Here is a 22,516-nt window from a genome sequence, read left to right as displayed (position 1 = left end):
TAAGGCTCCAAGATGCAGAATCCTCCGAGACGGGATTAGAGTGGACTTCTGCCAGTTGATTAGCCAGCCGTGCCGTTGCAGCAGTGCAATGGTCAGGTCCAAGTGGTGTAACAGGAGCTCTGGAGATCCTGCCACCAATAACAGGTCGTCCAAGTACGGCAACATGCGGACTCCTTGCAGCCGCAGAGAAGCCGCCATGACCGCCATAGCGTCCTGTATGTCCAATGACACCATGTAGTCCCCAGGTTCCAGCGCCAGAATGATGGACCGTAGGGTCTCCATCCGAAACTTCGGGACCCGCAAAGACTTGTTGAGTGCTTTGAGGTTGAGAATCGGACGATATGACCCATTGGGTTTCTGTACCAAAAATAGATTTGAATAGAAACCCTGGCCCCTCTGGGAGAATGGAACAGGCACTATAACTCCAGCCTGGAGCATAGTGTGCAATACCTTCCGCAGCTCCGTAGCCTTGTTCCGGTCTGATGGTAGACCCGTGGTGAAGAATCGAGCCGGGGGTCTGTGCCGGAAGGAGAGGGCGTACCCGTGAGAGACCACCTCCAGAACCCAAGTGTCTGTCGTAGTGAACGACCAACACCGGGAGAACTGCAGCAGGCGGCCTCCCACCCTGGGATCCCCCAAGGGGAGACCCGGACCGTCAGGCCGCAGGCTTGTCATCTGGCTTGGGGGCCGGACGTCTGGTACTCCATGCCTGTTTCCGGGGCTTGACCGATTTCTTAGGGCCAGCCTGTCGAGGAAACGACTGTGGTTTGGGCCTGCCCTGGGCCCTAGATGACCGAAAGGACGATGGTCCAGAACCAGAAGGAGCAGCGGCCGACGGGAGACAAGCAGATTTGGCTGCCGCCAGCGTGGCCACAATCTTATCCAGATCCGGACCGAAGAGAACTTCTCCGGTAAACGGCAACGCTTCCAGACCTTTCTTGGATCTGCGTCCGTCTTCCAGGATCGCAGCCACAAGGTGCGACGAGCAGCTACCGCTGCTGAAGAAATTCTAGACACCAGAGTACTAATGTCTAGAGCCGCCTCGTTGATGTAGGTGGCCGAATCACGGAGATTGCCAATCAACTCCGCCTGTTCGGCCGGACAGTCGGATTCAAAAGAAGCCTCTAATGAATCCGCCCAGCGCTCCATCGCTCTGGCAACCCAGCAAATGGCCATAGCCGGCCGTGCTGCCCCCCCTGCAAGGGAATAAGCGGACTTCAGGCAGATTTCTACCTTGCGGTCCGTAGCATCCTTAAGGGAGGACATGGATGGCATCGGCAATGTGGCACTACGGACAAGACGGGTCACGTGAGAATCCACCTGTGGAGGGGATTCACACTTAGCAAAATAATTATCCGCGAACGGATAAGCCACCGCCAGGCGTCTCTGCGGCTGGTATCTTTTGCCAGGTTGTTTCCACGCCTCCTCTAAATGGTCCACCAACTGACCCGAAAGAGGAAAGACTGTGGCATCGCCCTTCACATCTTTGAAAAAGGCATACTTAGATTTAGCCGCTGGGGGAACTTCGTCCTCAATCACCAAGGCTGTGCGGACCGCCCGAATAAGTCCAGGAATATATACTTTGGACTTAGCATCAGCGTCCTTAGTATGGAGAGGTTCCTGATCGTAAGGATCTAGAATCTCCCCATCATCAGACGTCCCTTCGTCATCCTCATAAGGAGCGGACAGAGACGCCACCGGCCTTTTATGAGACCGCATCACAGACTCCCCTTGCAACACATCCGACAAGTGCTGTACAGAACTTGTCAGGGAGTTAACCCACGCTGGCTCCTGAGAACCCGGGAGCGGGGAAATAGGGAGACTGTGGGGTACCACCAATTGTCGTGGGAACCCCTGCATGGGTGACGACACCACAGACTGCTGGGACAAACCCATCGGAGTAAACGCGGGCTGCGGAGCTAACTGGCCCACTAAAGCTGTTAACGCCTGAGCGAAACAAGCCCAGGGCGGCTCCTGTACCGGTGCTGTAACCGTAATAGGCCGCGCCATGGACAAACACTGCCGGCAAAGGCCCTCCGCGCTACCCTCCCCCTCCGCTAACGGTACTTTGCACGTGGTACACTGTAGCCGGAGGGGAAAATCACTTTCAGACATGATGGCACCACGTATGTGACCTCTCTCACCAATTAAGTATTAAATAGGCGAGAGACCACCCTGCAGCACCGCACCGCAAGGGCTTTAGCAGAAAGAACAGGGACAGTAATAAAGCTGACAGTTTAGAGAAGAAAAGTTACAGGCAGCGCTAGCACAGTCACATACAATGCAGAGAAATAACAATTCCTGCACTAACAGCGCTGATCACTCAACTACACAGACACAGGGCCTGGTAGGACACAGCGCTGCATACACAGACCTGAGCCACAGCGGAGGAGAGGTATGCGGGGGGACCCAGACCACGATGCTTCCTTCCAGACTTCCAGCAGCGTTCACCATGCGTTGCAGAGAAGATGGCCGCCGAGGAGCAGAGAGAAGCTGGCCTGGGGGAGGAGCGCTGACACAGGACCAGTCAGCACAGTGCAGAGAGGGCTGTGTGCAGCGGGGGAGGCGCCGGCTGTGAGACAGGGAAGGCGCGCTCCCCTGGCATGCATTTAACCCCTGGGACGCCGCAGCGCTACCGCTCTGCTGCGGTCCGCTGTCCCAGGGGGTAGTGGAAGCGCAGGTTGGTCGCCTGGCTCCACGCTGCAGCCAGTCCCCAGGGAGCCCCCTGCCTGGGGACTTAGGACCATGTGATCAGCGGGGACCCACCGCGGGACCCCGCTGCTTACCTCTGTCCCCCTTGAATCCGGCCATGGTCCGGAGCATCTGGGGTCACCGCTAGCTGTGACCCCAGACGCCCACCAGCATCCCCGGATCAGTACCGGCGTTCTGGTACCGGCGGGGTGTAGGGAAGACAGCATGGACGTCAGGACTGACTGTCCATGCTGTTCATCCAGATGTGCAGCCACAGCTGCATGAAGAAAAAGCTTCAGGGGCTCTTCTAGCCCCCACTCCAACAGGTGCACCCGACTCCGGCCGGGCACCAAACTAAACTGAGGTGCCTTGGCCCGGGGGCGGGGTATAGGAGGGGGACCTAGTGCATCCTGGGAGGCTGAAAGCTTAACTCTTTGGTGCCCTGCGACTGACGTCACACCTATACCCCAAGGTATCCTGTGGATACCCTATGGACCCTGAAGTAGAAACATTGATATCTACACAATGATTTAATAGCTTAAACTTTAAACTGTTTAACATCAATTTAATCACGATGCGGTTATGGAGATCATCCAGGTAGCCAGGTGCATGCATTAATGATATTTTATGGCTTTTGGCTGCAGGGAAAATGTAACTTATGAACAACATTCCTAGCTGTTCACTCTTTAAGCTCAGAGTATTACGAATAGCGTTTATAGGCTTATCCCGTGGGGGTCATATGCAGCCTAATTGTTATTGTTTATAATAACAGTGATAATGAAATGGGGTTCACAGAAAAAGAAACAAATAAAAGATAAGATACTTATAGTTAAGTCCTTCTCCACAACTTCCCACGTCTAAAAGGGAACTACGCTATTTTTTTTCCCCTTCAAACCAATCCCCATAGGACAAAATCAGAGAACACCAAAAGAGAAACTGAATATTTGTACAGGAGATGCCTGCTCAAGTTATCAGTCTTCCACCCCTGAAATGAACACAGACACAAATCGCCAGGAAAGCCTGTTCTACCCAGCGCATTATCTTGCTTGTTTCCTTCTGTGAAAAACAGTTTTCTGTTCCTCCCTGATGGTTGATGTAAGCCACCCTAGTAGCATCTTCTTTGTAGGTTTTCTCCAGCTCAGAGGCTGCCCATGAAATAGATTGCTTAGCGCTGCCATAACGCTATAAAACAGACTCTGGAACCTACAATGCGAAAGATCTCAAGTCCAGAAGGTGGATCCATATTGTCACAATTATACAATTCTAAAAGGGACTGTACAGTGTAGTCCCTTATTCAGCAGAAAGAACAGATGTGTTCAGAGAAATCATCCTTAAGCCCTGTAGTATTAGGAATTGGAACAGTTGTGGCCTTAGACAACCACACTTGCGCCCAATCATTTGGTGGAGTCTCTGAGGAATCTGACCGATCACATTCAGAACTATGGGATCTAACAACACAGAGTCAGCGGAGGGACGGTTCTTCTCATTGCCTTCAATGTGAGCAAGCTGTGTGAATTCAGAAATAGACAGCCAGGGATCTAGCCCAAACTGGTTCTGCTAAATCAGTGACACAAACTGCAGGGATGTGCAACCGTGTGTGTCTGATTGCCCATGGCAACTACTGCTGAAATACATCCAGTGGTAGACCTGTAATTACATCTCAGCCATGTCAGATAAGAGTCTGATACAATATACACATTAAAGAAAATTAACCCTGTAATCAGACACAGGAGTACCTAGTAATTAAAAAAAAAAAAAAGTGTAAAAATTACCGAAACCTATGCAGAAAATATACATATTTCATTCTGCAAAAATCTCCAAACAATAACACACTTGGTATAGAATTAAGCCAAAAAGTTTGTCGACATAATTATAGGATAACAATAATTGTATGAAAAAAGACAACAGAAGTGTAATGGTGCATACACACCGTACGATTAAAATGGATGATATGAACGATAATCGATTGTATCGTTAGCGTTCATATCGTGCTTTTTTTGGCGGCCAACGACCTGCAATGCGCGGACACGTATGGACGATAACGATATCGTCCATCGCCCGTGCATGCAGGCCAACCTGGTCGATATCGACCAGGTTACTATAGGGACCCGCGAATGTTGATCGCGGGTCGTTAGCCATCATTGGTGGGCTCATGGTGTGCTGGATGTTCGATATCGAACATCCAGCACACCCAGGAGATCATACAACGACAATGCTATCTTTGTTGATCGTCCCGTGTGTATGCACCATAAGTCATTTATAATTTTTTGTGATTTTGTTTTCTTGGTTACTCAATTTCACAAGCAATTAACTCTACAAACTTTAGTATTTAATTTATTATATTGAGTTTGCATGTGATTTCATATCAATCTTTTGTCTGTCATTTTAATATATAAAAACAAACGTGTGTAAAATTATGCATAGTGCAACTTGAGGCAAAAGGCCAGACTTCTGGCAAAGAAACTTAAGCCATTGCATGCAAAAACATAAGAACATTTTTTTGTGGATGTGCAACTCTTCACTCATACAGTCTGACTACACATACCTTGTAAAAATAGAAAGGACTCAAATTGAGAACTTCAATGGTCCAAGGGAAGATACGGGGAGAACTGTAAGCAAAAAGCACAATTTCTAGACAGCAGGCCACCAGTGACTGGTGGAATATGCCTTGCTCCAGTAAAGCCTAAAACATAAAAATTTAATTTGTACATGTAAATGACAAAAAAAACAAACAAATGAACAAAATGAGGGATTTACATGAACTCTTTATATAAAAACATTTTACAGAATGAACATGTACACTTTCGATGAGACCTTTACATCATTATAATTTATAACACTGCATTTAAAGAGCATGGCTTAAACAAGGGAAGATAATTGTTCATTTTACCGTCAAATCCTTCCCATGAAGTCTCTTCATTTCTTGGACAACAATGGATTCTAAGACCTTATAGTACAAAATCTCTGCCAATTTCCAACGATTAACAGCAAAATCTAAAATAAAATGGAACAACTTGAAATGTAGTAAGCAATAAAGAATTTTATACTTTATATATTACAATTTTTATGTAGTATGCAAAGTGTTGGTGTGGTTACCATCAGCTTTCACATTTATTTAGAGGTGCTAGTTTTTTTATTAAGGTATGTGGAATTTTGGGAAATTATGAAGTCAATCTCATAAGACAGACGACTAGATGCTGTCCCCGGGCACTCCCCACTCTCTCCTCCCTCACAATGTGGGAAAGAACTAAAGTGTTTGGAGACTGTATATGTGCGTTATGCTGGAACATTTTTAAATTGGGGATGGGGGATTAGGGAAACACCTCTGCACTAGGTTTAGGTGAAAGAAAGGGTTGTTTATATGTTGGCCCCAATTCAATATTAAATTACAAATGTATAGTTATCCTGTGGGGGTGCTGCCATAGACCGTAATTTAAGATATACAAAAGAGAGGAAAGAAGAAAAGCACTGTCTCTTTGTTGGCGCACAAATAGAAAAATCTAAATTAAAATATAACTTTTAATGTATAAATATTTAAAATTCACTTAGCCTCATTAGTAAAATATTTAATAAAAAATAAAATATCAAACACACATGTAAATATAATTCTAGAATTTGTTGGTATTAAATAATTAATATTTAATATTGTGTTTGTTTCCATGTCCTTATTTCGTTGTGCTATTTAATCATTCAATTTTATTCGTTGGATTATAATGTCTTCATTACAAATAATGCACTCCCAACTGCATTGTTTCCAATAAAAAACCCATAAATGTGGATAGGTGGTAATATTGTCAATTAACCTCATACAATAATAAAAGTTAATATATTATATCTGTACTTAGTCAGACAGTATATTCATACAAATTCCAACAATACACTACCATCTATAGGATATGGTGTGCAGTTGGATCTGTATGATATTTCAACACCTATTTCCCTACAGATTGTAAACTGGCGAGCAGGGCCCTCTTACCCTTATGTATTTCATGTATGTATGTCTTTTACAACCCAGTATAATGTTAATGTTGAATCAAATTGTAAAGCGCTACTATATAAGAAACTGTTAATAAATAAATAATAATATTTACTGATTTAAACTAATATTCACAGCGCCCTCTATAGGGGAATACGTCTCTAATTATAGAAGTGTGTCACATGGGAACATGCATCCATATTCTATTAAAAAGTGCTGCGCCCCCTATTGGGAAAAAGTATCAACCAACCATGTGGTTGTATGAGATATAAATCATCAGCCAGTAGTAATGCTACAGCATCCCCTGTAGGGGTATATAGTTTTGTATTAACTATCTTATTTGATGGGAATTGAGTACCAACAAATATTGTTGTTTTCAGCGCCCCCTATAGGGATATTTAAGCTTTATTACGAATAATTGTTATGGCACCCCCTATAGGACTGTATTATTAATTAATGGGTTGTGTATTAAATACAAACAGTTGTTGCATCAACATTACATTAATTATTATCGCTGAGTTGTCTGGTTAATCCTATCTGGATTCAAAATGTCTAGAGGATACATAGAGTATGAAATTCACTCATCAATTGTATAATTAGACACAACTGTGTAGATCAGTGATTCCCAACCTCGGTCCTCAAGGCACACCAACTGTCCTGGTTTTAGTGATAACCATACTTGAGCACAGATGGTCAAATCAAAGTAACTGAGGAACTAATTAAGTCACCTGTGCTCAAGTATGGCAATCCTTAAAACCTAGACTGTTAGAGTGCCTTGAGGACGGTGGTTGGGAACCCCTGGTATAGATGGTATATTATACAGTAATTTCTTAGCAATAAAAATTGCTTATTGTTGCGCCCTCTACAGGAGTTATAATTAATCAAAACAGTTGTTGTAGCTCCCCCTGTAGGGCTATAGGGTTGTTACATAAATTCTGTATAAAGTCCAGGCAGGTGTCGTGTCAGTATAGGGTTAATCAATAGTCCTCATATACTGCACAGAGTGTTTATAGCAATAAGATTTGTTCATTGTGGCACCCCCTGTAGGAGCACCTGAATTGTATCAATTAAAGATAGATGTTATAGCTCCCCATATATGGCTGCAAAATGTATGTTAGATACAAATGGGTATTATGTTGGTACTGCGTTAATCAGTATATTTCCCCTTAATTACTTGGGTTAGCATTACCATACACATGATATTAGTTGAAGGGAATTGTATTATCCCATGCCACCATCTCCACTCATAGATTTCCAATCCCCTATTACATCAGTTGGGTGCAAAATAATACAGACAATCTCCCTATCAATCTAGTCATAACATGGACAGAACAAGCGGCAATGGCCGCAAACGCCTACGTATGGTTCACTAAGTTTTCTCAAGGCCTCACTGACACAGATGGGTGTCAAAGTTTAAACCAACTAAGGGGTGTGTTCAATTAGCGGGGAAAACACCTGTTTTTTTCGCGCTATTGGCGAAAACTTCCGCTTTCGCCAAAAAAAAGTGAAATTTTCGCCAATACGGCAACAAGCAAAAAAAAAACTGGAGAAAATTTGCGTGGTCATTTTTCGCCAAAGTACGCAACTTACGTTTTTTTGCTGGTAATTTATTATTAGGGGGCGTTTTCGCCGCCAATTGAATAAGGCCCTAAATTCCAAAGTGATTACATTTTTATCACTCTCCAGATAGAGTATAGAATATATACCACAGTAACACAGTAGTAACCAATTGAATATATGGTTTTAAATTAGGAGATCCACAAATAGTTCAATACTAAAATCACTTTGAAATGGTCTAGATATATTCAGCATTGCTAGGTGAATATAAAAACAATTTAAAATCCCACCAATATGAGAACCAGTTTGATCTCCAGATGGTTGAGTGTAATGATGGCAGAACCGCTGCCCAATATCCTTCACAGTATTCAATATATTATCCATGGGGTTGCGAGCACATGATCTAGGGTGAGGGAAAAGAAAAAAGTTACAACATAAGAAAAGGCTCATGGAGAGTTGAAGTCCATTTGCAGAGCATTTCTTTTGCATTTTAACACTGCATATTCACAAAAAGGAGACTTGTGTCTTACCTGTTAAGTTCTTTTCTTCAAACTCCATATGCGACACAGGGACTACCATTGGGTATAGGCTGGCAGGCGGAGTCTGAGCACCAAGCAGTTAAAATTCTTCAGCAACGTGCAGCTCAGGATCCTCCTCCCCTATACCCCGACCCCCGTCAAGTTAACAAGCCTAAGGCAGGAGCGAGGAGGGAAACCAGCACACAGACACACACCCACTCCCGCAACCACAGCCCCCCCCCCCCACCAGCTTGACAACCTATAAAGTCCGCTACCCAATTTTGGATCCCCGGAAAGAAAACTGCAGACAGAGCTGGAACATGATGCTCCGCCCAACAAGGTGTGCAACTGACCTCTTTCATGGCACCGCAACTGCTGCCCTGATGGTTTATGTAAGCGACGGCCGTCGTGTTGTCGGATTGTACTTAGACTGGGCGATGCTGAAAGAATTGCGGAGCTTGACAGAGCTGTGAAAACAGCTTGAAGTTCCAGGACATTGATCGGAAAACTGCTTTCCTGATCCATCCATCGACCCTGGAAAGACTGCTGGCAGGTTACAGCTCCCCACCCGAGAAAACTGGCCTCCGTGGTGAGAAGGACCCAGTCCAGAATCCAGAAGGGGCTACCCTTGTCCAAGTGGGAGCTCTGGAGCCACCACGCAAAGGAGAGACAAACCTCCCGAGATAGGACAATCGTCTGCAGCTGGAGATGGGATCCGATCCAATGAGTCAGAATTTCTGCCTGGAGGGGCCGGGAGTGAAACTGGGCGTACTCCATGTCGAAGGTGGAGACCAGAGATTCCAGGATCCGTATGCAGGTGGTAATTAACACCCGGTGATAAAAGTAAGAACCCTCGCATCCTGTTCACTGGGAGAAACACTCTTTGAACCAGTGAATCCAACAGGGCTGCTAGGTGGAGCATCTCCTGGGCTGAGTCAGGGAGGACTTTTACAGTTGCACGGGTGGGTCATCAATTGGAAGATCTATTGTGAGGCAAAGGTGCTCCCTGAGCATATCCAGAGATCTGGCTAAGATAAGAAGATCATCCAGGTAAGGGAGAAATCTGATACCTATGCGCTGCAAGTGAGCTGCCATGACCTTTGTGAACACACGAGGAGCCGTGGAAAGACCAAAGGGCAAGCGCTTTTGCTTTTCCCAGAAGACCTGTGGTAAAAAACCGTGCCGGTGGACACCACCGGAAAATCTGAGCATAGCCCTACAAGACTACTCCGCGAACCCAAGCGTCTGACGTGGATGTTGTCAACCAGACGTCAGAGAAAAGCAAAAAGGTTGCCTTCCACACTGGGGTCCCCCAGGGAGAGGCCCACCCCGTCAATCGGTAGGCTTGTCGGCTGGTTTGGCAGCCAGGTGTCTGGTAGACCAGGACTGCTTGCTTCTGAGTTTGGAGGTCTTAGTGGAAGAATTCTGGGACCTAGAAAAAGGCTGCCCCTTGGCCTTCCCTTGTGCATGAAAGGAGGACGTTCAAGCTCTAGAGGCTGCTATCCAATTCTGGCCCAAATAGAACGTCACTGAACGTCCTCCTCCAGGGCACCCGCTCAAGCTCCAATCGCATTGGCCACCCACGCAGACAACATGGCCGGATGTGAGATAGCACCTGCATGAGCATAGATTCCCTGAAGGGAATTTTGCTAATTCCTGCCTGTCGGATACTTGAGGGAAGCCGTATTGGAAATAGGAAGGGTAGAACTCTTGATAAGATGGGAAATGTGCGCGTCCACAGGAGGAACATACTCCCATTTGCTACGCTCCTCGGTAGGTACTGGGCAAAAGGACGCAATGTGCTTGGAAAACCCGAAACCGGCTGTTTGTAGCGGTCCAAGCCTCCGCTAGCGTTTCCTCAAGCTGTTCGGATCTAAGAAACTCCACTGAGACCTTTTTCTGGCGCTTAAAAATCGTCGCCTTGGGACTAGGAACCAGTTCCTCGTCTTCAATAGAAAGGACCGATCTAACTGCCCTAACTAAGGCATCAATATCTACTTGAGGAAGAGGCTCCTCCTGAACAGACGAGGCCTCGTCCTCAGAGGCACCTGAAAAATCCTCCTCATGGTCAGAGGAGAGCTCCGAATTAGAAACCTAAACCATCTGGGGGACAGAGGTCTCATGCCTGGAAGTTCTGCGTCCAGAAGTATGGGCCCTATCCAGCATTTGCTGAAAGGAGGCAGACACCTGTGCCAAGTCCTGCACGGATAGTGAGAAGGTGCTCATCCATGGGAGTCCAAGCGCAGACAGCTGCAAATGTGGCTGCATAATTGGGGCAGCTTGGACCCCCAAAATAGGAAGGACAGGTGCGGGAGCTGTAAGGCGATCCACCAACTGCGAGAATACCTGTGACAAGTTCGCCGCCCATGTCGGTTCCTGGTTGGAAGCAGTACATAGGACATCTCGCTGCGTGCCTGAGCAACAGCAGATACAGAGACCATACTGGACTGCATCCTGTGGGGAAAGACCTGCAGAACAAGATCTATATGTACGCAGCAAAGGAGCCTCCATTTTCTTGGGCGCTTTGTTCTTGTAAAACACGTTACAGTGTTCCAAAGAAAGGACCCACACACCGTTATATAACAAGGGTGCCAAATAGGGAACAGTGCCTTGAATGTAGGGGCCACACAAAGTTAAAAATGAGTGGGCAACAGAGGGGGAGTTAACCCCTTTCACAGCTATAGTAATGAAAAATAGATAGTGTGAAAACTGAGAACAAGCACACAGTCACATTCAATGCAACATAATAGGCATATAATACTCAACAATCCAACCCCAGTCGGCTGGATGGAGCTAGACTGTATAACCTGACCTGAGGTATACAGGAGCCAAACATCTCTGGAGACAAACTGTAGCCAGCACTTCTGTAAAATGGCTGCTCAGCGTCTGTGCAAGTGAGAAGAGAGGAGGAGGAGTAAACTCATGGCGGGAAGCCTCTATGAGGAATCACACCAAGGGCCGGGGGAGGTGCTAACGGGGAGAGCCTACCTCCCCCTGCTGACAGATCCCCCCAGGGCAATGGCCGCCTACAGTATCCATCAGATCCTTGCCCTTTAGCGCTCTGTATAATGCAATGTTGCCGCCAGCACTGCAGACCCCCTGCTGCCTTCAAGTGCCCTGGTGGCCTAGCGAGGGTGCGGGCGTCCCGGCCTCCCACTTTGTTAGCACAACTGGTGGTCTCCTCACGGGCGGTGACAGCCGTGTTGATGCAGCTCCCTGCCGTTCTTACCTGGCGGTGCCACCAGCGTCCGGCTGGAGGAGTGGCAGAACAGACCTCCGATAAATAATTCTGTAGAAAATATGAGGCTGCATTAGCAGCCCCTTTTTAGAGGTACACGCTCCTGTGGAACCAAACTCAGACTGGCCTGCATGAGCTGGGGGTGGACTATAGGGGAGGAGGAGCCAGGGCTGCACGTTACTGAAGAATTTAACTATGTGCTCGGACTCCATCTGCCAGCCTATACCCCAGCGTAGTCCCTGTGTCCTTTGGACAAATGAAGAAGAAAAAACAAGAGATATGGTAAGAACTTACCTTTGTTATCTCTGTTTCTACGAAGTCCATAGGGTTGACCTTGGGGTATAGCTGGATCTGGATCCACGGGCACCACGCAGTTAAAGCTTTTGCTGCTCCCAGGATGCACTTGGGTCCATCCTCCTCTATACCCCGCCCCCGAGCCACAGGCACCTCAGTTGGTAAGCAGCCAAGGCAGGAGGAGGAGACTAAACAGAGAGAAGGAAGACTGGAACACACAAGAAACCATACTCACAGAAATGGGAGACTGAAAACCGGTGACCAGCCACACAGCCCATATGAAGCCAGGTGCGTCAGGACGGGCGCCCTGTGGACCCTATGGACTTCGTAGAAACAGAGATAACAAAGGTAAGTTCGGTCCACATAGATTCTAAGTGCACGGACTACATCCTAGGAAGCCTCACCAGCTGAAAGATCAGGAGACTGAAAAGCTGGCACAACCAGTTCCTGATTGATGTTGAACTTCGAAACCACTTTAGGCAGAAACTCAGGACGAGTGCGAAGCACCGCTCTGTCCTGGTGAAAAATCAGTAAAGGTGGGCGACAGGAAAGTGCCCCCAATTCTGACACCCTCCTGGCAGAAGCAATTGCCAGGAGATAAACGGTCTTAAACGTTAACCACTTGAGTTCAGACTCAAGAGGCTCAAAAGGAGGAACCTGCAGGACCCGAAGAATCACCACCAAATCCCAAGAAGCCACAGGAGGCTGGATTCGGAGAACACCTTGGAAAAAAGTGTGAACATCCGGTAGCGTAAAGATCCTTCGCTGGAACCACACGGACAGTGCGGACACATGCACCTTCAGGGAGGCAAGGTGTAAGCCCAGGTCCAAACCCGATTGAAGAAAGTCCAAGATCCTAGAAACTCGGAACACCTGAGGATCATAGTTTCTGGACTCACACCACTGAAAGTAAGTGCACCACACCCTGTGGTCAATCCGTGCGGAAGCAGGCTTGCGTGCCCTGAGCATGGTACTAATAACCGAACCCGAGAAGCCCAGAGACCTTAAGACGGCTGTTTCAAGAGCCACGCCGTCAAAGACAGCCGACCCAGATCTGGGTAAAAGTAGGGCCCCTGAGACAATAGGTCCTGACGCTGAGGAAGAAGGTACGGAGCATCGATGAAGAGGCTCCTCAGATCGGAGTACCAAGGCAGTCTGGGGCACGCCGGAGCCACCAGCACGAGCGTGCCACAGTCCTACTTGAATTTCCGCAGGACCCGAGGCAGCAGGGATATCGGAGGAAACAGATACGCCAGGTGAAACGTCCATTTCACCGACAGCGCGTCTACCAGACATGCGCCTGCGTCTCTTGTCCTTGACCTGTAAATGGGCAATTTGTGATTGTGATGGGAGGCCATCAAGTCCAGCTCCGGCAGCCCCCATCTGTCCACGAGTAGCTGAAACACCTCTGCGAGAAGCGACCATTCCCCGGGATGCGCATCGTGACCGCTGAGGAAGTCCGCCTCCCAATTGAGGACTCCGGGGATGAAGACCCCCAAGATCGCTGGAATGTAGCACTCCGCCCTCAAGCAAGGATGCGAGACACCTCCGACATCGCAGCCCGACTGAGAGTTCCTCCCTGGTGGTTGATGTACGCCACCGTGGTGGCGTTGTCGGACTGAACTTGAACCGCCCTTCCTTGAAGAGCGGTGCCGGACGACTGCAGGGCCCTGTACACCGCCCGCAGTTCCAGGATGTTGATGGGGAGAAGTGCTTCTTCCGCAGACCAACGACTCTGAAGTGACAACGAGCCTGTCACTGCCCCCCAACCCTGGAGACTGGCATCTGTTGTGAGCAGGACCCAGTCCGGGATCCAAAAGGGCGCCCCTCGACCAGATGAGCTGTCTGAAGCCACCAAGCCAAAGACTGCCGAACGTCCGGGGACAACACCAGCATCTGAGAGCGGGGGCGGTGAGGTAACCCGTTCCATTCTGATAGAATCAGCCCCTGCAGGGGCAGTGAATGGAACAGGGCAAATTCCGCCATGTCGAATGCAGACACCATGGACCCCAAAACTCTCATAGCTGAATGGACCGGACAGGAGGCAACTGCTCAGGCAACTGTGTATCCGCAGCTGTAGGGAGGAGACCTTCTCTGGAGTCAGGAAGATCCTTTGCTGACGAGAATCTAGCTTCCAAATGAACCATCCGCTGTGATGGAATCGGGGAGGACTTTCTCCATTTTATCAACCACCAGTGCGCTTGCAGACAAGAGATCGTCACGTGGAGATGTTGAAGCAGTACCTCCGGGGAGCTCGCCAGCAAAAAGAGGTCGTCCAGATACGGCAGCAGCCGTACATTCTGTTTCCGAAGATGTGCGGCCATGACTGCCATCACTTTGGTGAATACCCTTGATAGCAAACCTAAGATACCGCTGGTGCGAAAGTGCTATCGGAACATGGAGGTAGGCGTCCTGGATATCCAGGGAGACCATGTAATCTCCAGGTTCCATCGCCAGAATGATGGAACGCAACGTTTCCATCCTGAATTTGGGAACTCTGAGGAATTTGTTCAGAGACTTCAAATTGAGGATAGGGCGATGAGAACCATTGGGTTTCTGCACCAGAAACAGAGTAGAGTAGTACCCCATCCCTCGTTGTGATTGAGGAACGGGAACAATAACCCCTGCTTTCAGCAAGGAATCCATAGCCTCCTGAATCTGCAAAGCTTTGGTTTTGTCCTGAGAAGGACTCGTGCAGAAAAACTGGTAGGGCGGTCTGTGCCGAAAAGACAGGGCGTACCCCTGGGAGACCACTTCTCGAACCCAGGCATCCGTGGTAGTATTATGCCAGCACTGGGCAAATTGAAGAAGTCGGCCTCCCACTCTGGGGTCCCCCAGAGGGAGGCCCGTCCTATCAGGCAGAAGGTTTATCTTCCTGTTTGGAAGAAGGGCTGTCTTAGTCGCCGACTGCCTCGGAAAGGACTGACCCTTGGCCTTTCCCTGAACCCGAAAGGACCGAAAAGCTGAGCTCCTCACCTTAGCCGGCGCTGAAGCCGAAGGGAGGAAGGCAGACTTTGATTTAGCCAGAGTATCCACTATTTTGTCCAAATCTGGACCAAACAGCAACTCTCCATTAAAAGGTAAGGCCTCCAGGCCCTTTTTAGAATCCGCATCAGCCCTCCAGGACCGCAGCCACAGACCGACGCGCCGACACAGCTGCAGCCGACACCCTAGAGGTCAGCAGGCTTGCATCCAACGATGCTTCCCCAATATAGGAAGCAGCATCTCTCATCTGTCCTATCAACGCTCTCTAGATATCCGGAGCATTGTCCGGAAAGGTATCTTCCAAAGCGTTGGCCCAGCTCTCAATGGCCTTAGCCACCCAAGAGATGGCCATGGACGGACGGGCCACTGCCCCAGAGAGAGAGTAGATAGACTTTAAACAAGTCTCCACATTCCTGTCCGTGGGATCCTTCAGGGAGGAGATAGACGGTAATGGCAAAGTAGCTCTTTTAATTAAGCGGGTGACATGGGAAACCCTGCCTGCGGTGGATTCCCACTTCCTGCAATGAGCCTCAGGAAAAGGATAGTTGGATGCCAACCGTTTCTGTGGTTGGAATCTCTTGCTGGGCAACTGCCAGGCCCCCACCATATGATCCGTCAACTGGTCGGACAGGGGAAAAACAGTCGAAGCTACTTGGCCTTTTTAAAATTAGGATACTTCGACCTGGGAGCCGGCACATCCTCCTCTATATAAAGGATGGCCCGCACCGCCCTAACCAATGCCGGCACATTAATGGAGGACTTAGTCTCCAAATCCTGGGCCACGGCATCCGAGACAGAGTCCTCATGTACCTCTCAGTCATCCGAAGACAAGTCCGTGTACTGCGCCGCCAGTGAAGCCGGAACGGGTCGCTTGGACACCTTTGGGGGCAAATCACTGTGTAACATCGACTGGAAAGCCGCCGCCGCCAGGCTCTGAACAGAGCTGGAGAGGACATCCACCCAGCAAGGGGGTACAGCCTGAGGATACCCCTGAAACGGTACCACTGACTGCTGCGTCACTGTGGGAGACTGTACGTACACAGGCAACCCCGAATAAGGACCCACAGTCTGAGACCTGGGGGGAGACTGCAACAAATACGGAACACCCGGGGAATGGTAGGCTGGGGCAACGCCCTAGAAGGGACCGCAAGAAGGTCCGCGATTGATGCCAGCACTTGTGAAAACATCGCCCAAGGAGGATCCTGCGCCACCGGGGGTTTAGAGGGTCAAGGTACCAGCTGGCACCGCCTGCAGAGACCGTCCTGAGACAAATCCACCCCATCAACCCCTGCCGAACAGCGTCGGCAGGAAAACAACACAGGAGCCACGGAGCGCTCATTCTCCTCATCAGACATGACACAATAACTTTGCAATAATTATGTATCACCGAAAAGAGGTGAGGCGTATAACACCTGCGCACTCCCAAGTATGCAACACAAACAGCCCACAATATGGCACTGAGTAGCACAACACTGTATGTGACTGACCTCAAATACTTAGATTTATATAAGTGAGGTACACAGAAAGAACACCCCTCCCCCACACACCTGCGGGCCGTAGGAGAAGGAAAGGGATAGTGATAAGATGACAGTCAGCAGACATTAGCACAGACAGCAGCACTAGCAAAAGTCACATACCATGCAGGAAGTTATACTCACTGCACCTTTCGCTACAATTAACCTCCCAGATTCAGTGTCTGGGGATAGCTATAGCGCTGCGAACACAGTCCTTTTGCAGGAGAGAGGTACGCAGGGGGACCGGTCCATGTACCGCCTGGGAGATCTGCGTTTGCCACAAGAAGATGGCCGCCGGAGAGCTCTAAGGAGGAGTGGCCGTAGGAGGAACAGCCCAGCGACGCCAGCACGCATGAGAGAAGACGCGCTGGGCTGAGGGGAGGAGCCGCTAAACCAGGGAATGCTGCCTCCCCTGGCTAATAATTAACCCCAGGGACGCTGGTTCCCCTCCAGCAATTATACCCTGGTGGTCCAGCGGTCACACGGGGTATTCCAGTGAAGGGAGAGCCCGCCGCTGCTACTAGCGCCGCCGGTCTGTTCCCAGAGACCGGCGGCTAAAGACTGCATTCTTACCCCCGCGCTCAGCGCGATACGCTGCACGCGGCTTACCTGGCCCCGTGATTCTGGCAGCAGTCCGTGGGAGGTCCCGGAGCCACGCTAGTACTGACTCCGGGGTCCCGCTGCGATCCCCAGATCAGTACTGGCGTCACAGCACCAGCGGGGATGTTGGAGCGGCAGCGTGGACATCCAGATGAACAGTCTGATGCTGCCGCTCTGAAGAGTAAAAATAAATAAAATCTTCTTTTAAAAATAAAAATAAGCTTAGGGGCTGCTTATGCAGCCCCACCGCGTCAGGGTGACATGACTTCGACCGGGCACCAACTAAAACTGAGGTGTCTGTGGCTTGGGGGCGGGGTATAGAGGAGGATGGACCCATAGTGCATCCTGGGAGCAGCAAAAGCTTTAACTGCGTGGTGCTCGTGGATCCAGATCCAGCTATACCCCAAGGTCAACCCTGTGGACCCCCTATGGACCCTGAAGTAGAAACAGAACACTAGCAATACAGAGTCATGTGCTTATGAATCGCATCTCCAGGCATATCTGAGCCGTATCTTTGAGCTAACACACAGGCTAAGTGCATTAAAGAAGTGTTAACGGAATATCAAGCTATGCAGAGATGAGCATAAATATGCTTGTTTTCAGGTGCATCTTTTACAAGAAAGATATGGCTGGCACAAATGCGCACTGATAATGACTACTACTATCAAATTAAGTATATGGATAGGGACGGTTTGGTCATATAATCTACATATACTGTAGGTGAATGTAGACATTTCAATGCATGCCCGCAAAGCAGGAGAAATTGTGGGCAACTTGCGCTCAACTCTGCTTGGGCTCCAAAGTATTTTTAGTATTACACATCAACTACTCAACAGCATAAACACTGTGCTACTTAAAATGAAAGGTTAGATATTGATCTTACTTAAAGACATTTATAAGATCTTCACTAGGAGCATTTCTAAGTCCAGTCACCATGCTCTGCAGCTTGCTCACACATTGTGTTGCTGATGATACAGGAGTGATTACAGCCTCTTTCTCTTTCAGGTACCTTCTACCAGTCAGTGGAGTTGATGGAGCAAAGGATTTTCTCTGTGGGGTGAAAAACAATATATTACTATGAACCAAAACAATCTACTAACACAAACAAGTCACATTGATGCTGAAGCCAGGTAATATGTTTTCTGGTTGATTCCTTCCCAAATGTTCTCTCTGAGGCTTTGATTATTTCAGGTGGCACATCTTACACATCATCTGATCATAAACAAGCATTTTACAAACCTTTCAACTCGCAAGCCAGCACTATTCATATAAAAATATTCTGCCAAGAGCCATCAATAACTACCTTCTCAAAATGCTGGTGGAGGTTGGATTCCACCTTTTTCCTTGGTGTGCAGTTGCTTATAGGAAGTTCTGCCAAATACTTCCTGGGGGTCCCAATCTCCTCTTCTGCATCATCTCCAAGAAACACCCGCTCATCAAAGTCTCCTACTGTAAGGACAAACTCCTCATACTCTTTATTCAAGGCTTTACTGTAGAGGGGACATAATCAGAAAGGAATGTTCAGAGAAGGTAGTGAACAAAAAAAATGGATACAAATACAGACTTCAGAGAGAAATCACAGATTGGGAAGAGGTTGTGGTCAGGGTTGGAGGATTCCAGCTATTACCTAAGCACTCTGCTCCTCACCAGCGTACACTGAACCATGCCTATATGTTGAGGCTATGTAGGAAGTAACTGTATCATCAATAGTTATCCTAAACTTAACCTTGCAGCCTTATATTAAAACACCAAAATGTCCATTCTGCCACCTCGATATTGTTTGTGTACCACGTCCTTCTTAGCCAATTTGTTGCCACTTGAAAGGCTTGTTCCTCATTCTAAATATGCAAAAGCATTTCTGCCAGGGGGAATAGGCAAGTTAAGTGAAAATTACATGGAACTGACAGCATATACGTAAATAAAATAAATAAAAGTCCTGTGGATTCCTTGTTCTCGTGTAGTGATCACTCCACCTTGTGATTTAACTGAGAGGACTGTAGAAAGAAAAGCAAAAATAAAAATAAAAGAAAAAGGTCCTATATGAGTGATTTTTGCTACTTGTCGTTATGCTTCATCTGCTACTTTATTCAAATACCTTTGCAAGCACTTATGGCCGTATTCAATTAGCGTCAAAAAAAAAAAATGTGGGGATTTCTTTCAGAACCCTTTGGCCATGTCAATAGGCTTCAGCAATTTGCCTGTAACTGTCTTTCTGAGAAGAGGTATTGGCATGGTGCAGCTATGGCATAGTGATTTCCAAGTCACCAGATGTTTTCTTGGGTGCAGAGAAATACAGCTAGATGCAGAGGAGCCCAAAGCATCCCCAGCACCTGAGCAAGAAAAGCACTTCAGAGCCTTTGACCAAAGCAACATAGACAATCCTTGGGAAGTTGAGATGGGGCCGCAAGGAAGGGGAAAATGTAAAATCGGAGATATGCAGGCTCACTGAGAAACACCCAACACAGGTAAGTAGACTCAATGTAATGCCAATAAAGGATGGCAGGTTAGTTCAAGAGTCTTCAGGCTCCAACCCAGCAGGGACAGAACCACACTTCCAGAACGTCCTGGTGGTACCACTGCAGTAGATGGGGCTACAGTCGCTTCACACAAAACAGAGGACCAGTAGAACTGAACGAGGAACAGCCAGACACAGCATCCCAGGACACCGGCTGACTCCCCACTGCAGGAGAGCGAAGCCCGAGGACGCCAAGAAATCCTGCACGCTGGGAGAAGGGAAGCCAAGATGGCGTCAGAGTTGCAGGTCACGTGGAGCCCAGGTTGGCTGCGTCCACTTACCAGACCACTGGACTACAACCAAACTATGCCCAGGTAGTTGAGAGATTGTATCTGAGAGTACAGGAACGTGTAAGGGTAATATTAGGGAAAACAGAATGGCAGAAAGGACACTCAGGCTGGATATCCACCACCAACTCAAGTAGCTGTAGACTTTAAACATATTTCTTAAAGTGTCAGACTCTAGATGGACTTTCATGGAACTTGAGACACATTTAGTGTCCTTTACGCCACCAACTTAAAAAATACCAAATACATTAACATGTTCCCTTTTATATTAAACTAGCTGGTATACCCGGCGTTGCACGGGTTGAAGACTGGACCCCGAAGTACACCTGCAGCCTTTGTTTACATTGTCCTGGCCTATGACACCATTCCATTGATCCTGAAAACATGCTTGCAAACAGTGTCATAACTACAGTGGGTGCGGCTGCAATGGTGCACGAGCTGCCTGTGGTCTGTTGCTCCCCCTGCACCCAGTCACGCACACAAGGTGGGCCGGTCCAGTCAGGGCCATCGAGGGGGGCCTGGGTGTGAGCAATGTTGATTTGATTACAGCTGGTGCACTGGCAGGCAGTCATGGAGAGAAACAGCGCTGCCGGCTGCGAGGCAATCAGAGCTTGCGGACTGGCAGCCAAACAGCTTTATTGGCTGCCAGTCCGCCAGCACAGATTGCCTCGCACCCGGCGTCAGATTCAAATTGCACCGGCGCTGTCTGTCCATTTCTGCCGCTGCCTGCAGATGCACCAGCTGGCGACCTGGCCCCAAATGCACACCTGTTTGCCGCTGATGGCACACGGGGAGGAGAGAGACTGCTGGAGGGGCACTACTAATTGTGTAGAATAATGTGTTATGTGGGGCACACAATGAAGAGAACTGTGCGCCTCTCAACCAATCAGTACAAATGCTTACTCAAACTGGCAGCTCAACCAGCAGGATATGCTACCTGCTAAAAAGTCAAAATCTAAATCAAATAGAGAGCTTGTTTGAGAAAATACGCACAATATAGAATAAAATACAATTTAATAAAAACAATATTCACAGAAATTTTAAAATATATAAATATTCTGAATCAGTGCAATAGTCTACTCAGAGCTCAACAAATCAATCAAGTCAGACGTTCATGATCACCATTACTCACACAATGGTGGAATGATTAGGCATATGAGCATATTATCCGGTATTTCCAAGGAGCCCTTCTCCTATGCAATAATCTGCAGAAACAATTGTCCTTAATATTGCAATTAATCTCTGGGAACAAAAGTTACTCACTATCCTGGTGTCAATCCCTGTATGTGCATAGCGCACCAGAACACTTCAGGACAGGGGTTCTCAAACTTTTTTGCTCTGGGACCCCGTCTAACAATAACAATTATTACAGGACCCCAGCAAGTTACTGCAGAATGACTGCAACACATGCGTGGTCAGCAGACCGCTCATGCACAGTAGCACTATGGAGACGCAGTAGACTATGGAAACTGAAGTGAGGTATCTGCTAATGCAGGGGCAGAACTATGGGAGATAATGGAGGCGCCTCCTCTATTGCCCACAATATAGTCACCCCACTTAAGGCTATTCTATATTAGTGTTTTTGTGCATAAGTGATAGATAGATATGCACCACATTTATTTTCCATTTTGTTTTAGGGGGGCACAAAAATAATAACTCGCCTACTGGCATCTGGTATGAACTTACGCCACTGCGCTAATGCGATCATTTCATTTAGACATTGCAGGGACGAGCTCCTTTCAAAGTCCCTGTCCCTGCAAGGTGAGGCAGAGTGTGACTGGGGAGACAAAGGGTGACGTAGGAGGCAGTGGATAACAGGAAGAAGCTGTGGGTGACAGAGAGAAACAGTGGGTGATGGTGGCAGAGGGTGGCATGAAAAGGCAGAGGGTGACTGGGAAGGCAATAGGTGACATAGGAGGCAGTGGGTAATAGGGAGAAGCAGTGGGTGACAGGGGGTAGGCAGAGGGTGTCGGGTGACAGAGGCAGAGGCAGTGGGTGGCAGGGAGAAGCATAGGGTGTCAGGAAAGACAGTGGGTGACTGGGGAGGCAAAGGGTGACATAGGAGGCAGTGGGTAACAGGGAGAGCGAGTGGCTCAAATGTAGAGGCAGAGGGTGACAGGAAGAGACAGAGGGTGGCAAGGGGTGACTGGATGACAGGTAGAGACAGGGTGATAGGGGGGAGGCAGATCATGGCATGGAAAGGCAGAGAGTGACTGGGGAGGCAATAGGTGACAAAGGAGGCAGTGAGTAATAGGGAGAAGCAGTGGGTGACAGGGGGAGGCAGTGGGTGGCAAGGAGCAGCAAAGGGTGGCAGGGAAGACAGTGAGTGACTGGGGAGGTA

At 48.3% G+C, this 22,516-nt stretch overlaps 1 protein-coding gene across 3 annotated transcripts in view; it reads right to left on the bottom strand.

Annotated features, from left to right (window-relative positions):
* RBL1 (RB transcriptional corepressor like 1) overlaps positions 1-22,516 on the bottom strand; it is a 170,647-nt gene that overhangs the window by 58,990 nt on the left and 89,141 nt on the right. For all 3 annotated transcript variants that reach the window (XM_088480668.1, XM_088480670.1, XM_088480669.1), the window contains exons 8-12: positions 18,677-18,863; positions 18,257-18,423; positions 8,515-8,627; positions 5,582-5,685; positions 5,237-5,374 (exon numbers count right to left, since the gene is read on the bottom strand). In XM_088480668.1, the coding sequence (XP_088336794.1) occupies positions 5,237-5,374; positions 5,582-5,685; positions 8,515-8,627; positions 18,257-18,423; positions 18,677-18,863 (709 nt within the window). The remainder of the gene's footprint in view (positions 1-5,236; positions 5,375-5,581; positions 5,686-8,514; positions 8,628-18,256; positions 18,424-18,676; positions 18,864-22,516) is intronic.

Source organism: Taudactylus pleione, unplaced genomic scaffold (genome assembly GCF_031769625.1).
Source record: "Taudactylus pleione unplaced genomic scaffold, aTauple2 ptg000256l, whole genome shotgun sequence".
In the NCBI taxonomy this organism is placed as follows: domain Eukaryota; kingdom Metazoa; phylum Chordata; class Amphibia; order Anura; family Myobatrachidae; genus Taudactylus; species Taudactylus pleione.
The sequence above is the reverse complement of the archived record's forward strand: the minus strand, read 5'-3'. Positions and strand labels throughout refer to the sequence as shown.